Source organism: Oncorhynchus clarkii, chromosome 18 (genome assembly GCF_045791955.1).
Source record: "Oncorhynchus clarkii lewisi isolate Uvic-CL-2024 chromosome 18, UVic_Ocla_1.0, whole genome shotgun sequence".
In the NCBI taxonomy this organism is placed as follows: Eukaryota; Metazoa; Chordata; class Actinopteri; order Salmoniformes; family Salmonidae; genus Oncorhynchus; species Oncorhynchus clarkii.
In genome coordinates this window covers 37,694,652-37,712,353 of record NC_092164.1, presented here as the reverse complement: position 1 = coordinate 37,712,353, position 17,702 = coordinate 37,694,652, and the positions used below count along the sequence as shown (strand labels likewise).

The 17,702-nt window shown below is 42.9% G+C and overlaps 1 protein-coding gene across 1 annotated transcript; it reads right to left on the bottom strand.

The window, feature by feature from the left end:
• Positions 1-1,524: 1,524 nt before the first annotated feature.
• Positions 1,525-16,573, bottom strand: LOC139372610 (voltage-dependent calcium channel gamma-4 subunit-like). Its single transcript, XM_071112376.1, has 5 exons — positions 16,410-16,573; positions 15,691-15,918; positions 6,500-6,583; positions 4,348-4,488; positions 1,525-2,778 (listed from the first exon to the last, which is right to left on the bottom strand). Exons 1-5 carry the CDS (start codon positions 16,438-16,440, stop codon positions 1,961-1,963), a joined length of 1,302 nt encoding a protein of 433 aa, XP_070968477.1. The 5' UTR covers positions 16,441-16,573; the 3' UTR covers positions 1,525-1,960.
• Between the last annotated feature and the right edge of the window lie 1,129 nt (positions 16,574-17,702).

The following is a 17,702-nucleotide window of genomic DNA, read 5'->3' as shown; positions in this document are numbered from 1 at the left end:
CCCTACTGAACACAACCCAGGGCTCTCCAGAGAGAAAGGACTAATTAAACTCCCCAACTAAATCACACATGAACTGTGCACTCCATGCTGTTGAACAAATAGAGCATCCCTCTCCCTCCCTAGCTCCCTTCATCCTCCAAAGTCATTGCTTTAATGAGATTAAAACAGTCACTTTCATTTCCATCCCAAGAGTGAAGAGATTCAGTGTTATTCAATTATTATTCAATTAATCAACTGTACTTGTAGTCTTGTGTTAAGGAATTCTGCTGCTTTTCTGGGCCTGTGTCTTTCTTAGCCTCAGCGTTCATTTCTGTGACCTTTGACCCCAATATCAACTGGACAATCAAGGTTACCTGTTAAGGTATTGAACAAACTTTACACATGTTTTTGTCACCTCAAAAGGGTTCATCTGTTGAGATGAGTCAATGTCCCAGTCTGTTTTGTAGATGTCACACCCTGATCTGTTTCACCTGTCTTCGTGCTTTTCTCCACCCCCCTCCAGGTGTCACCCATCTTCCCCATTAAACCCTGTGCATTTATACCTGTGTTCTCTGTTTGTCTGTTGCCAGTTCGTCTCGTGAAGCCTACCAGCGTGTTTTTTCCGCATTCCTTTTTTTCCTAGTCTCTGTTTTCTAGCCCTCCCGGTTCCAACCTTTTCTGCCTGCCCTGACCTCGAGCCTGCCTGCCGCCCTGTACCTTTCAGACTCTGACCTGGTTAATGAACTTATGCCTGTCCTCGACCTGCCTATTGCCTGCCCTTTGTATTTTAATAAATGTCAGAGACTCGCACCATCTGCCTCCTGTGTATGCATCTGGGTCTCTCCCTGTGTCGTTATAGTAGATCCAGCTATATGAATGGAAAAAATTTGCACCATTTAATTTCCAAACATTTTTACATTCATTTGTACTATTACCATCTAGTTTAGATGTCAAATAATACACTCCACACAATACATTTTCATATATAACTTTATTGAATATATTTGTTTTATTTTGTATTTATTTTTGAGGCTCAGAATGTTGTATTGCTTACCCATCACAAATGTCCTTAGTTTGATGAATGTGTATTCGAGTAGAAATATAATTTATTATGATCACAGGAACATAGGCTCTCAGACCCCTAACCCCAAGGTAGGATCTTTAAAGCAGTGGTTCTCAACTGGTTTTTCCTCTGAACCCAAATTAAACCAGGTTGTTTTAGTAGTGACCCAGTATTTGCATTGTGATAATATTCAAGAAGTTACAATGGGTATACCAATTCAAAACCTCCCGTGAACCAAATTTGGGTCGCGACCCACGAGTTGAGAGTCACTGCTTTAAAGAAGAACAATAAGAATACAGTACATACCATCACTAAAATAAAGCCTATAATCTAATACACTTGTCATGAAGAATAAAAAACACAGATTAGGCTATGTTGGTTATACCTGTAATAACAAAAACAATAGCCTTAAAAATGGGATGATAACAATAATTATAACAATAATAATAATAATAGTAACAATTATTATTAATAATAATAAAATATATTTAAAATAAAATACAAATACAATATTACACTCATAATTTGGGCACATGCTTCCTGCATGACGCCCATAGATTTAATTGTGATGGAGCTAGAAATCAATGAAAACTTTAAAATACAAAAATCATAGTTCAAAATGTACAAATTTACCCTTCATTTACGATTACAAGAAACAACAGCAATGTGATCATATTCAAGAAGTTACCATCTTTACAGTCTTGTAACCTGGCTATGATAATCAAGCACTCGGAATGATAAGACAAACCAAAGTTTACAACTATAGACATATTGTGCATTTCAAAATGAATATATACTCAATACTGTTGTTAATAATACATTTGATATTCTCGTCAGTGGAATAGATATATTCATAGTAGTCAAAAACAGACTGAGATGGCCCTGCACCTCCATGGCTCTTGCTCCTATCTCCAAGGCTCACACTGGCGTGGTTCTCCTGTTCAGCGTGTCCGAGTCAGTGTCCCTGTTCCGTTTGCCCCCGAGGCGGTCCAGGGTGCCCATGCCCCTCTCTCTCTCCATGGTGCCAGTGGACAGAGGTGGCTGCTGGGGGGTAAGACCGGAGGATGACAAGGTATTCAGGGGCGCAATGGCAGTGCCGCCGACAGCGGCATTCTGACCCGCCGCAGAGAGGTTGGACTTGGAGAGAGAAGGCAGTGTACCGCTCATCATCACCCCCACTTCCTCATTGGGGAAGTAGCTGTGCAGCTGGTAGAGGGAGGCCCGGTCCACCGTGCCGTAGAGGGGGGGCCCGCCGCCACCAAGACTCCCCATCTTGGAGTCCCGGGTCAGGGTATACATGGAGATATCGCCCCCTACTCCTCCACCAGCATGGTGCGGGTTGGGCAGGGTGGCCACAGAGAAAGGCGGGGCAGACGGCGGTAATGCAAAACTCTTGGCGTCTGTGGGTGAGGTGTCACGGGGGGAGCGTGGCGGGTCGGTAGAGTGCGAGCTGGAGCGGGAGCGCCGGCGGAAGCGGTAGCTGGGCAGGCGGAGCATGGCGTGCGTGGTGCTCTTGAAGAGTTCGGTGCGTGAGCGGCAGCGCAGCTCCTTGTTCTTCTCGATGTAGATGTTGACGGCAAGGACGCCCACCATCTCAGCCAGGATGAAGGAGAGGCCTCCGAAGTAGAAGGACCAGCCGTACGAGTAATGCCACTTCTTGTCCTCGTCCTTCTTGGGCGAGATGTCGCTTAGCGCCGCAGAGATGTACACTATCACGCCGATGATGTTGCTCAGGCCTGGGGGACAGACAGAGGTGAGATATAGACTCGAATATACACTGAACAAAATACACGCACAACATGTAAAGTCTTGGTCCCATGTTTCATGAGATGAAATAAAAGATCCCAGAAATGTTTCAAACGTAAAAAAAGCTTATTTCTCTCAAATTTTGACCACAAATTTGTTTGCATGCTTTTTAAGTGAGCATTTCTCCTTTGCCAAGATAATCCATCCACCTGACCGGTGTGGCATATCAAGAAGCTGATTAAACAGAATGATGATTGCACAGGTGCACCACTCTAAAATGTGCAGTTTTGCCACACAACATAATGCCACAGAGTTTTGAGGGAGCGTGCAATTGGCATGCTGACTGCAGAAATGTCCACCAGAGCTGTTGCCAGAGTTAATTTCTCTACCATAAGCCGCCTCCAACGTCGTTTTAGAGAATCTGTCAGTACGTCCAACCGGCCTCACAACCACAGACCACATGCAACCATACCAGCCCAGCAAAGGACCACCACATCTGACTTCTTCACCTGTGGGATCGTCTGAGAGTATTTCTGTCTCTAATAAAGCCCCTTTGTGGGGAAAAACTCATTATAATTGGCTGGGCTTGGCTCCCCAGTGGGTGGGCTTGACTCCCAAGTGGGTGGGCCTATGCCCTCCTAGGCCTACCCAAATCTGTGCGCCTGCCCAGTCATGTGAAATCCATAGATTAGGACCTAATAAATGTAGTTCAATTGACTGATTTCCTTATATGAACTGGAACCTCAGTATCATCTTTTAAATTGTTGCCTGCTGCGTTCTTTTTACATTTTTGTTCAGTATAATATGCCATTGATTTTCTCTGAGCTTTTCCATAGGGGGGTGAGGGAATGGCTCTAAACGAACCGTCTCAACTTGATTACTTCTCTTGTGTTATGTCTCATTGACCCATATCTCCACTTAGGAGGTAATATATGGCATATTACTAAATAAACAATATGTATTACTTCTGTTGTGTTGTGCCTCATTGACCTGAGTCTCCACTCAAGGGATGATATACTGTATGTGGTGGCAGGTAGCCGAGTGGTTAGAGCGTTGGGCATAACCGAAAGGTGGCTGGATCAAATCCTCGAGCTGACAAGGTAAAAATCTGTCGTTCTGCCCCTAAACAAGACAGTTAACCCACTGTTCCCCGGTAAGCCGTCATTGTAAATAAGAATTTGTTCTTAACTGACTTGCCAAATTAAATGTAGAAAAATCTCATTTACATTTACATGGGAAATCTAAGCCGCAACCAACATCATTAACATGAAACGAGTTATAGGGAGGGAAAAACAACACAAAAGTGAATATCATGGATGGATGAAATGATGGGGATAATTATATTAGCCTTAACAACAACACTCGTTTCCGAGTTCAGAGACCATTGAGAACATTTAAGGCAGAGTAGGGCATTCCATCATAACAAGAGGAAAAGGAGTATGAGACACCATCGAGCATGATTTGAACTCCAGAACTAGGCTTCATCTGTGTCCAGGAAACCAGCCCCATGTGTACTGAGTAATAGAGAAACTGTCAAGAACAAGACGCCGGCGCCTTACCAGCAGCCACAAACAGGATGCCTCCTCCTAGGATGATGTTCCTCTTGCTCTTGTAGAAGCTGCTGGATGCAACACATATCGCTCCCATCAGGAGCAGTATAGCACTCAGGATGGGGAAGATACTGGAGGCTCGGACAACACCTGCAGACGGAAGGTGGTGAAATGTTCCTTAGTTGCTGATCTAAGGTCAGCTTCTTGTTGACAGTGGTTAATGGTTATAGTTGTGATTTGGGAAGGGTAATTTGAGCCTAGATCTATGCCTATGGGTATCTTCTACCTGGACCTTTGCTTAGATAGGAGATCCTATCCTCTGATAATATTGGAAGCGACTGCAAACGTATTGTGTCGTAACCTGCTGAGCTTAGCAAATACGTATATTAAAGATAAAGTTGTGAAGGTGACTTGCAGGGGTAGAAACCCAAATTATTTCCCACTCGTTTCGTTCCGAACAGAACCATTATTTGTTAAGTTACGTTCCGCTGTTCCGACCAGCAAAATAAAGTTCTGAACCGGTTTGAACTCCCCAAAAAGTACCGGTTTATATTATTCCTTTCTGTTCATTTTAAACCTCTAAAATAGTTGGGGGGAAATTACATTTAGCTGTAGATTAAATTACTTCACCAATCAGTGCAGCTAAACGAGCAGGTAAGCGATTTAATCTGTATAGGAAAGTCACAAAGAGCTAATTATATTTTGCCGTAACAGCATGGTTTTAATCATAATGAAAGACAAACACAGACACACTGTGCTGCCAGTCACAGTGTAAGGCGCCAGATGCAACTGAAATGTTGCAGGGGAGGACAAAGCAAGAGAGGATGGGAGGAAGCTTGCCTTGAAGCGCTGGGAATCTTGTTATGATGCATTATCTGAATTACGCCCACAGAATTATACCTACGGAGGATCAGCTCTATGGAGGAACTTGAATGTCTTTGAACTTCTGAGTTGGTTTAATGTTGGACCAGAGCAAATGTACCTAGCTAACAAGCTTGTGTGTGCAGAGCAGCACTAGAATTAAAAACACATCTTACCTTTCTGTACTTAATACATCCAATGTGGTAACTATAGTGTATCTCCCCAATTTCTGAAACCATGCTTGTAACGTCATCAGGTGGCTACAGTAACCTATGCAGGTAGCCTACACACACACGTACACGCACTGGTAAAGATTTCCAGCTGCCAGGCAGACGCTGGAATATGTTTCTGAGTGACACAGGGGCTTTGTTGTGGACTGGAAGAAAAAAAATGTCCGGAATGTAAAAGAATGTTATTGACCGGTTCCCATGCTTTTAAAATAACGGTTCCGTTCTGGAACAGTATAGATCACGGGCTCCGTTACTCAGATAATTGTGTTATTTTCCAGTTTTTGATTCTGTTCCCTGAACTGGTTCCAACCCTTGCTTTTCCGGCTGCGTATGTGACATTGTCACCATCTGGGGTAGAGTAATATGCCACACTAAGCATTTATTTTGTAACACCTTTCATAAATGACTAAATGTATCCTACATTCTTATTCCAACCGATGTTCTGGTTGGATTGGAAGATCCCATTCCTTTGTTATAATTCCCTCCGGCAAATGAGAGATACTGATTGAGTTAGCTAACTCATAACCTTGTACCTCGGCATTCACTAATGCTGTTTCCCAGCATTTCTTTTCAATTCGACATCACATCTTTCTAGTGACATCCTCCCACTGCCCACGTCCCCTTACTCACGCAGGAGATACTCTGCTGCATCCCACGTCCCCTTACTCACGCAGGAGATACTCTGCTGCATCCCACGTCCCCTTACCCACGCAGGAGATACTCTGCTGCATCCCACGTCCCCTCACTCACGCAGGAGATACTCTGCTGCATCCCACGTCCCCTTACTCACGCAGGAGATACTCTGCTGGATCCCACGTCCCCTTACTCACGCAGGAGATACTCTGCTGCATCCCACGTCCCCTTACTCACGCAGGAGATACTCTGCTGGATCCCACGTCCCCTCACTCACGCAGGAGATACTCTGCTGCATCCCACGTCCCCTTACTCCCGCAGGAGATACTCTGCTGCATCCCACGTCCCCTTACTCCCGCAGGAGATACTCTGCTGCATCCCACGTCCCCTTACTCACGCAGGAGATACTCTGCTGCATCCCACGTCCCCTTACTCACGCAGGAGATACTCTGCTGCATCCTGATCATAGTCTGCATCGTCCGGGAAATGATTGATCTGAGAACACACTCCTCTCTTCAGCCCTGAGAAGGAGAGAAAGAGAGAGAGAGACCCTTGAGGAAGAGACGTGCCATTTCCAGGCCCAGGGAAATGTGCTCATCTGTGGGGACACAAATGTGCGTACAGGAACACTACCTGATCTAACGAGCACACTGTACTTTGTCAATGGTAGGTTACAGGGGGACTCTTTGGGAGATTCACCTACTGCTCACCTCGGCCACAGTACAGTAGACTATATGATTACAGACATTGACCCTTTCTCTCTCAGCTCATTCACTGTCAAGCCACTAACACCTCTGTCTGATCACAGCCAAATTACATTGTTCCTCAAAAGAACAGACATGGAAACAACCACACATTCACAGCCCAGTAAGCTATACAACATCAGCAATTCATACAGCTGGGCCCAAAACAACACAGAAGAATACCAGAAAGCAACCTGGAACCAAAATATCCAAACACTCTTAGATAACCTTCTGGATACCACATTCACTCACAATAAAGAAGGCATCAATCTGGCAGTACAAAATATCAACTATATATTCAGGCAAACGGCAAAAGAATCACAATTGAAATTGAAATAGATAAAAAAACGAAACAAAAAAGACCACAGATAACAACTGGTTTGATGCAGATTGTAAAATTATAAGGAAAAAACACTGTCCAACCAAAAGCACAAAGACCCAAATAATGGTGAATTACACCTTCATTACTGTGAGACTTTAAAACTCTATAAACGTGCACTCAGAACCAAAAAAACACAGTACAACAGCAAGCAGCTGACACTAATTGAGGAGTCCATAAACACACAACCTCTGGCAAAATTGAAGAAAAAAAAAATCTAAACAAGAGGAATTAGCGATACAAAATGGTGACATATGGACGACCCATTTTAAAACACTCTACAACTGTAACGGTCGTCGTATGAAGGAGAGGACCAAAGGTAAGTGTTCATCTTGATTTTTAATAAGAAACGTGAACACTGAAACAAAAACAATAAACAACAACGTGAAATAACTCAACCGAAACAGTACCGTGTGGACCAAACACTGACACGGGAAAACAAACTCCCACAACTCAAAAGTGAAACCAGGCTACCTAAGTATGATTCTCAATCAGGGACAACGATTGACAGCTGCCTCTGATTGAGAACCATACCAGGCCAAACACAGAAATAGCAAATCATAGAAAAACTAACATAGACAACCCACCCAACTCACGCCCTTACCATACTAAAACAAAGACATAATAAAAGAACCAAGGTCAGAACGTGACAACCAGACCGTTCAAATTGACACAAACGCAGAACAACGCCCAATTCATGAGAAGTTGAATGGATTAGAAAAAGCTATAAAGGACAATCAAAATCCACTGGACTCCCCAATTACTGACCAGGAGCTCTATAAGAAACTTCAGGCTCTCAAATTTAAAGAGGCATGTGGACCTGATGGTATCCTAAATGAGATGCTCAAACTCACTAGTGCAAAATTTCAATTGGCTATATTAAAACTGTTTAATTTGATCCTGAATGTAGGTTATTTCCCTGACATCTGGAATCAAGGACTCATAACCCCAATCTTTAAGAATGGAGACAAATTTGACCCTAACAATTACAGAGGCATTTGTGTGAACAGTAACTAGGGGAAGGTTTTCTGTAGTATTATAAACTTCCTTGATAAGCACAATGTCTTGAGTAAAACCCCAATTGGATTTATACCAAAACATTGCACAACTGATCATATTTACACCCTACACACCCTGATAGATAAACATGTCCACCAGAATAATACCAAAATATATGCATGGTTTATCGACTTCCAAAAAGCATTTGATTCTATTTGGCATACAGGACTATTCTACAAAGTTATTGAAAGTGGTGTAGGGGGTAAAACATATGATATAATTAAATCAATGTATACTGGCAATACGTGCAGCATTAAAATTGGTAAGAAAATAACAGAATTCTTTAACTAGGGGCGGGGCCTTCGCCAGGGTTGCAATCTGAGCCCTGCACTCTTCAATATTTACATTAACGAATTGGCCACTATTCTAGAAAAATGCTCAGCCCCTGGTGTTAGTCTCCACAATTCAGAAGTTAAATGCCTACTCTTCGCAGATGACCTATGCCTGCTGTCACCCACAGCACATGGCCCACAGCAGAGCCTGGACCTGCTAGAGCAGTACTGCCAGACCTGGGCCCTGGCAGTAAACCCCAAAAAATACTAAAATAATGATTTTCAAGAGAAGATCCAGATCTCAGGGAATTAAACCAAAGTTCTCAATTGGTACAAAATATATAGAGTACTGTACACACTACAATTACTTAGGTTTAAAAATAAGCTCAACTGGACACCTTAATGAGGCAGTGAATGAGCTGAGAGAGAAAGCACGCATTAAAAAGCTAATTCAAATTGAAATACTTATTAAAATGTTTCTAAAACTAATTCAATATCTCATTGAACCAATTGCACTTTATGGCAGCGAGGTGTGGAGTCCACTTGCAAAACAAGATTTCAACAAATGGGACAAACACCCCATTGAAACCCTGCATGCAGAGTTCTGTAAGATTCTCCTACATGTCCAGAGGAAAACTACAAACAATGCATGCAGGGCAGAATTAGGCCAATATCCACTAATAATAACAACTCAAAAAAGAGCAATTAAGTTTTGGAAACATCTCAAATACAGTGACCCCCTCTCATATCATTACCAAGCCCTGCAATGCCAAGAGCTGAGCAAAGAAAATAGTCCCCTCATCCAGCTGGTCCTGGGGCTGAGTTCACAAACCTGTTCAACTAACGCACTGAAGCCTCAGGACCAGATCATCCAATCAATCAGGATAAACCAAATTACAACACAGTCAAAACAAAACTATATTGCTTATTGGGAAACACAAACACAAACACAAGCACAAAGCAAAATGCAGTGCTATCTGGCCCTAAATCGACAGTACACTGTGGCTAAATATTTTACCATGGTTACTGATCAAAACCTTAGAAAAACCTTGACAAAGTACAGGCTCAGTGAGCACAGCCTTGCCATTGAGAAGGGTAGACACAGGAAAACCTGGCTCCCTGTAGAGGAAAGGCTGTGCAACCACTGCACAACAGCAGAACCTGAGACGGAGCTGCATTTCTTGACAAAATGTCAAAAATATAAAACAATTAGAGAGTGTCATTTTCCCAAATTTGATGGATGGATGGATGGATGGAGAGAGATGGACAGAGAGAGAGAGAGACAGAGACAGAGAGAGAGATGGACAGAGACAGAGAGAGAGATGGACAGAGAGAGCAAGATGGACAGAGAGAGAGAGAGAGATAGGCAGAGAGAGAGAGAAAAACGAACAGAGAGAGAAAACAGAGATGGACAGAGAGAGAAAACAGATGGACAAAGAGAAATACAGAAATATGGGAGAGAGATGGGTATTAGAGAGTATTAGAGACAGAAACAGGACAGGACAGATATCTGGGGCTTGGTGTATGGACATATTAAGTATTCATTTGAATCCCTTTTCAAGTCGGTTGTGACAGTCAAATGAACCACAAACAACCCTTTGTACTCTGAAGAGGACAACAGACTTCATCAATAATTAAGAAGCTGTAATCAGTATGTTGAGCATCTGCCACAAATATTATATATAATGGCTGTTGTTGTCCTCTTTTGCGGTCTATCACTTACTGTAGGTAGCAAATGGAGTCCCACTCCATCAGACTATAACTAATGACTCATCACTCATACTTCTGACTCGTTACAGGAAACTAGGCGTATGTCCGCGTCACTATTTCACAGGAGAGACATTTAATGTGCCTTAATATCTTTATTTATTTATTTTAATTTTACCCCCTTTTCTCACCAATTTCGTGGTATCCAATTTTTTTTTTTAGTAGCTACTAAACTCCTGTCGCTACAACTCCTGTACGGGCTCGGGAGAGACGAAGGTTGAAACATACACAACCCAACCCAACCAAGCCGCAATGCTTCTTAACACAGCGTGCATCCAACCCGGAAGCCAGCCCCACCAATGTGTCAGAGGAAACACCGTGCACCTGGCAACCTTGGTTAGCGCGCACTGCGCCCAGCCCGCCACAGGAGTCGCTGGTGCGCGATGAGACAAGGACATCCATACCGGCCAAGCCCTACCTAACCTGGACAACGCTAGGCCAATTGTGCGTCGCCCCACGGACCTCCCGGTCGCAGACGGTTACGACAGAGCCTGGGCGCGAACCCAGAGTCTCTGATGGCACAGCTGGCGCTGCAGTACAGTGCCCTTTACCACTGCGCCACCCGGGAGGCCCCATGTGCCTTAATATCAAACAAAAAGTCAGCAACCTTCCCGCTTGCTATGATTGGCTGAGATAATGAATGGCTTGACACGCCGAGAGATGAGTCTGGATTGGTCTGCCATGTAGCAGGCTTTTATCTATTTAAGCTGGTCAGTATGTGTAGGTAATTCTGTCTAATGTAGTTTACATATATATATATATATATATTGCGTAATAGAACTGCATAAGTGTTGCTCTCCACTTTCTCGAGGACCGAGTTTTGAAATCAGTGGAATGCATGGTGGAATTAGAGTATGATACAGTAGCTAAGGAAATGGAGAAAACACTCTGGATTACATTTTCAAACTAAGGGCAACCGTGACAGAGAGGGAGAAGCATCCATCCATGTATATGGGTAAGATAGTCTAGCTAGCTACATTTTCTGATATTACACGTTTCGAATTTAGTCAGAAAGTCATTTTCATTTCAAGTTAAAGTGTACTATTAGCTAGTTAGCTAACGTTACATGTATGATCTGTGTAATAATATTATTTGTATCTCAGAGCCATTTGCTTTGCTAGTTATAGCCTAATGTTAGCTAGCTAACATTGAACCTGATTGGTTAGCTACCTGCAGATTCATGCAGGGTAGTAACATCGTGAGTTGGGATTATGGTTCACTGTTTAGCTAGCTACATGTCTTAACCTTTTTGGGATAGGGGGCAGCATTTTCACTTTTGGATGAATAGCGTGCCCAGAGTGAACTGCCTCCTACCCTGTCCCAGATGATAATATATGCATATTATTATTAGCATTGGATAGAAAACACTCTGAAGTTTCTAAAACTGTTTGAATGATGTCTGTACAACAGAACTCATATGGCAGGTGAAAACCGGAGAAAAATCCAACCTGGAGGTGGGAAATCTGAGGTTTGTAGTTTTTCAAAGCTTGGCCTACCGAATACACAGTGTCTATGGGGTCAAGTTGCACTTCCTAAGGCTTCCACTAGATGTCAACCGTCTTTAGAAACTTGTTTTAGGCATCTACTATAAAGGAGTGGGGAATGGGAGCTGAATGAGTCAGTGGTCTGGCAGAGTGTCTCAGGCTCGTGACGCGCGGTCCCGACAGAGTTCGCTCTCGTTCCAGTGCTTTTCTTCAGACAATGGAATTCTCCGGTTGGAACCTTATTGATGATTTACAGTGCCTTGCGAAAGTATTCGGCCCTCTTGAACTTTGCGACCTTTTGCCACATTTCAGGCTTCAAACATAAAGATATAAAACTGTATTTTTTTTGTGAAGAATCAACAAAAAGTGGGACACAATCATGAAGTGGAACGACATTTATTGGATATTTCAAACTTTTTTAACAAATCAAAAACTGAAAAATTGGGCGTGCAAAATTATTCAGCCCCCTTAAGTTAATACTTTGTAGCGCCACCTTTTGCTGCGATTACAGCTGTAAGTCGCTTGGGGTATGTCTCTATCAGTTTTGCACATCGAGAGACTGAAATTTTTTCCCATTCCTCCTTGCAAAACAGCTCGAGCTCAGTGAGGTTGGATGGAGAGCATTTGTGAACAGCAGTTTTCAGTTCTTTCCACAGATTCTCGATTGGATTCAGGTCTGGACTTTGACTTGGCCATTCTAACACCTGGATATGTTTATTTTTGAACCATTCCATTGTAGATTTTGCTTTATGTTTTGGATCAATGTCTTGTTGGAAGACAAATCTCCGTCCCAGTCTCAGGTCTTTTGCAGACTCCATCAGGTTTTCTTCCAGAATGGTCCTGTATTTGGCTCCATCCATCTTCCCATCAATTTTAACCATCTTCCCTGTCCCTGCTGAAGAAAAGCAGGCCCAAACCATGATGCTGCCACCACCATGTTTGACAGTGGGGATGGTGTGTTCAGCTGTGTTGCTTTTACGCTAAACATAACGTTTTGCATTGTTGCCAAAAAGTTCAATTTTGGTTTCATCTGACCAGACCACCTTCTTCCACATGTTTGGTGTGTCTCCCAGGTGGCTTGTGGCAAACTTTAAACAACACTTTTTATGGATATCTTTAAGAAATGGCTTTCTTCTTGCCACTCTTCCATAAAGGCCAGATTTGTGCAATATACGACTGATTGTTGTCCTATGGACAGAGTCTCCCACCTCAGCTGTAGATCTCTGCAGTTCATCCAGAGTGATCATGGGCCTCTTGGCTGCATCTCTGATCAGTTTCTCCTTGTATGAGCTGAAAGTTTAGAGGGACGGCCAGGTCTTGGTAGATTTGCAGTGGTCTGATACTCCTTCCATTTCAATATTATCGCCTGCACAGTGCTCCTTGGGATGTTTAAAGCTTGGGAAATCTTTTTGTATCCAAATCCGGCTTTAAACTTCTTCACAACAGTATCTCGGACCTGCCTGGAGTGTTCCTTGTTCTTCATGATGCTCTCTGCGCTTTTAACGGACCTCTGAGACTATCACAGTGCAGGTGCATTTATACGGAGACTTGATTACACACAGGTGGATTGTATTTATCATCATTAGTCATTTAGGTCAACATTGGATCATTCAGAGATCCTCACTGAACTTCTGGAGAGAGTTTGCTGCACTGAAAGTAAAGGGGCTGAATAATTTTGCACGCCCAATTTTTCAGTTTTTGATTTGTTAAAACAGTTTGAAATATCCAATAAATGTCGTTCCACTTCATGATTGTGTCCCACTTGTTGTTGATTCTTCACAGAAAAATACAGTTTTATATCTTTATGTTTGAAGCCTGAAATGTTGCAAAAGGTCGCAAAGTTCAAGGGGGCTGAATACTTTCGCAAGGCACTGTATGTTAAAAACATCCTAAAGATTGATTCCATACATCGTTTGACTTGTTTCTACGACCTGTAACGGAACTTTTAGAGTTTTTGTCTGGACGTAGTGCTCGCGCCTCATGAAGATGGATTACTGGGCTGAACACGCTAACAACAAGTTGCTATTTGGACATAAATGATGGACTTTATGGAACAAATCAGTCATTTATTGTGGAACTGGTATTCCTGGGAATGCATTCTGATGAAGATCATCAAAGGTAAGTGAATGTTTATAATGTTATTTCTAACTTCTAACATGGCGGATATTTCTTTGGCTGGATTGGGCTCTGAGCGCCGTACTTAGATTATGCTTTTTCCGTAAAGTTGTTTTGAAATCTGACACAGCGGTTGCATTAAGGAGAAGTCTATCATTAATTCTGTGAATAACACTTGTGTCTTTTATCAATGTTTATTATGACTATTTCTGCAACAACACCGGATGTTTTGGAATCAAAACATTACTGCATGTAACGCGCCAATGTAAACTGAGATTTTTGGATATAAATATGCACATTATCGAACAAAACATACATGTATTGTGTAACATGGTGTCCTATGAGTGTCATCTGATAAAGATCATCAAAGGTTAGTGATTCATTTAATCTACATTTCTGCTTTTTGTGACTCCTATCTTTGGCTGGAAAAATGGCGGTGTTTTTTTTACTTGGCTCTGACCTAACATAATCATATGTTGTGCTTTCGCTGTAAAGCCTTTTTGAAATCGGACACGATGGGGAGATTAAGAAGAAGTTTATATTTAATTTGCTGTATTGGACTTGTTAATGTGTGAATGTTACATATTTCAAAAAAATATTTTTGAATTTCGCACACTGCCTTTTCAGCGGAATGTTGTCGAGGGGTTCCGCTAGCGGAAAGCCTGCCCTAGAAAGGATAACAAAAGACTCCACTATGCACGTAACCATTTCAATTGAATGTTAACGATGTCACTGCGACAACTGTTGATATACGTAGCTGGTAAATTCGCTCTGGCTATCTACTCCGATTTCAGAGCACTCTCGTCTGAGTTACCAAGGCTCTGGATAACATAAAAACAGCCTAACCAGCTCTGCTAGGGCGAGTAAAATAGTCAGAGTGAGCTGTTCTCTCATTTGTGTCTGGAAGTAGCTAGCAAGCTGGGCCAACATTAGCCAGTTAGCTTGGGTGCCCGACTGCTGTTGTTGGACAGAACGCTCGGATCAACTCTTAAAGAGACGGGTGGGGCTAAAGCTTAAGAGGGTGTGAACGATGTTGAATAGGTGTAAACAAAAAAGAGCTCTTCAATAGGTGCACCAAAACATTCAAAGGCCATTTTCTCAAAAGTGAGGTTACAAGTTTATCAACTTTCAAAGCAGAATTACATTCCCATTGTTCCTCAACTGTAGTGTATGATAAACCATTTTCTAGCTCTGAGTCTCTACCTGTATCCAATGTAAAAAATAAAATTAAAAAAATACAATTTCAAATTTGCTACATAAGACTGAACCGAATTGGTCGATCACAATTGCCTCTTTAGCATTCGCTGGTCTCACGAAGCCAAACCTTCAAAATCAAGTCATTGTCACGCATGGTTCTCGACAAGACTAGTTTCTCGCAGATGACAATAGGGTAAAAATGCTAATGTTAGATCATGTTAGATAAGCAGCTCTTGAAATGTGCCTTTTTTTCTCCTGACTGTCTGCCACTGCCCACTGGATGTCCTCTAAATGCACTCCAGGCAGCACTGTGTCGAACCGTGTCTTTCATGGTTGAGCTGCTCATCAGCTGCACAACACACACACTCTTGTACACACACCTGCACATGCACGTATGTGCACATAAACGTGCGATCCAAACACAGTGATCCACCCACCCACCCACACACACCCACACACACACACACACACACACACACACACACACACACACACACACACACACACACACACACACACACACACTGAGGCATTCATCTGACCCCACCAAAAGCCTGGAAATACACTGATCCCCCATCACCCCTCCCCACAAACATCTAGACCTCCCCTTACCCTCCAGACAGCAGATCCTCCAGAGGCCAGAGTGGGTGAGGGCACCAGGGTCTTTCTTGTCCTTGTTGTTGGGGTCGTCCTGGGAGGAGTTGGCCGTGCTGTTGCAGATGAAGGCTCGTGCGTACAGCCAGTAGTCCGTCCCAATGGCCACCGCCATCAGGGAAAAGGCTGCAAACGCCCCCAAAGTGGTGAGGACAACCTGGATCCCCTTCTCCCACCACACCATGACTGGGCCGGAGAGAGGGAGGAGAGAGAGGGATTGAGAAAGAGAAGAGCTGGTGAAATGGAAAAGATAACTGAAAAGCTACAAATCAAGAGTATCCTCTTGAATGGTGTGGGTGTGTCTGTGTTTCAAAGGAAACAACCGATATGCCACAATTGACCCGTTATTGACCTGGATGTCCAAAACCTGGTGTGTCGATTTCAATTCAATAAGACTTTATTAATCCCAGAGGGACAATTAGAAAGGCATTGTCAGTTCTTTGTCTCTCTGATGACTTGTAATTGTTTAAATACAAAAGCCCTTTGAGAAGGGAAAAAAACGAAAACTTCAGTATAACTGTCTAGTCTAGTTACAGAATAATTACTTGGGTAAATCATATGGTTTCATTTTGAATCCAGGCATCTGTTAAGCTGTCTTTGGTTAAGTGTTAACGTTAAGTGTGTGTGCGCGTGTGTGCGCGTTTGGTGAAGTGTGTTTCTAGTGAAATGTGTGTTACCTTGGGGCATGCCTCTGCCTTTTGCCTCCATGTCTGCAGCTTGCTGTTCCTCGTCAGTGAAGAGTGCGCATTCAGAGTCCCCTCTGTCCAAGCCGCATCCATAGACCGCTCTTCCTCTCTCGTTTCCTCTCTCGTTTCCTCTCTTCTCGTTCCCCTCTCTCTCTCTCTCTGCTCGCTGTGTTCCTCCCCTTCTCACTTACCTCCGTCTCTATGTGAACGTGGATCCACAACTCGAGGTTTCGTCCCTCTTCTCAGTAAGTGGCCATGGCATGGGTCTCAGCGTTGCTCCTGTGGGGTGAAGAATAAGAAGAAAAAAGAAAGGATTTAATAAATGAATGTGATGTGAGAGGGAAGCCAAGTAAAATGGTATTTCTTAACCTTACAAAAAGAATCATGAATCATTAATACAACTGGGTTTGAACATTATGCGATGACCAACCCAAAAGGAAAGAAGCTGATCCGTTTCCACATTTCACCTAGAGAGAGACAGAGGGATATATAAAGCAAGAGGGAACAGGAAAGAAGCGAGAGAGCGTGCTCTATTCCATTGCCATGGCAACAGCAAATTCCAAAGTCTAGGACGGAACAGAACACTGCAAGTGAGAAGCGAGTGGGGGGTGAGGGGCAGCTGAAACAGCTGAGGGGATTTTGCCGCGATTAAACAGTAAATAAATACTGATGCTGAAGATCTCAATATGATATATATTTTTAAAAGAGTGAGTCATTTCAAAGCCATGATAAAACATGTAGAATCCTAGTGTACTGTTCAATTAAGGGAAGTAATCAAGACCATTCAGATGATGACAAGCACTTCAGTATCATTATGTAGTTGAGCTAACATATGCTGTATGTGAGCATCTCTGGTACACATCATGGCCATTAATATGGAGTTGTTCCCCCCTTTGCTGCTATAACAGTCTCCACTCATCTGAGAAGGCTTTCCACTAGATGTTTGAACATTACTGCGGGGACTTGATCCCATTCAGCAACAAGAGCATTAGTGAGGTCGGGCACTGATGTTGTGCGATTAGGCCTGGCTCGGCGTTCCAATTCATCCCAAATATGTGTTCAATGGTGTTGAGGTCAAGGCTCTGTGCAGGCCAGTTAACTTCTTAGTGATTCCTTCACGCGCCAATCCCGTTAACGGGATTGATTTGACAACACCCAGTAAAATAGCAGCACACCAAATTCAAAAACAGAAATACTCATAATAATCATTCATAAATCATACAAGTGTTATACATCGGATTAAAGATGAACTTGTTGTTAATCCAGCCATAGTGTCAGATTTCA

What these genes read in the sequence shown, in the direction of transcription:
- LOC139372610 (XM_071112376.1), bottom strand. Translation starts at nt 16,440, where the DNA reads ATGGAGGCAAAAGGCAGAGGCATGCCCCAAG. An exon ending in AGGCAGAGGCATGCCCCAAG is followed by an intron (nt 15,919 to 16,409) that starts GTAACACACATT and finishes TCTCCGGCCCAG; the next exon opens with TCATGGTGTGGTGGGAGAAG. An exon ending in TGCAGCAGAGTATCTCCTGC is followed by an intron (nt 4,489 to 6,499) that starts GTGAGTAAGGGG and finishes TTCCGTCTGCAG; the next exon opens with GTGTTGTCCGAGCCTCCAGT.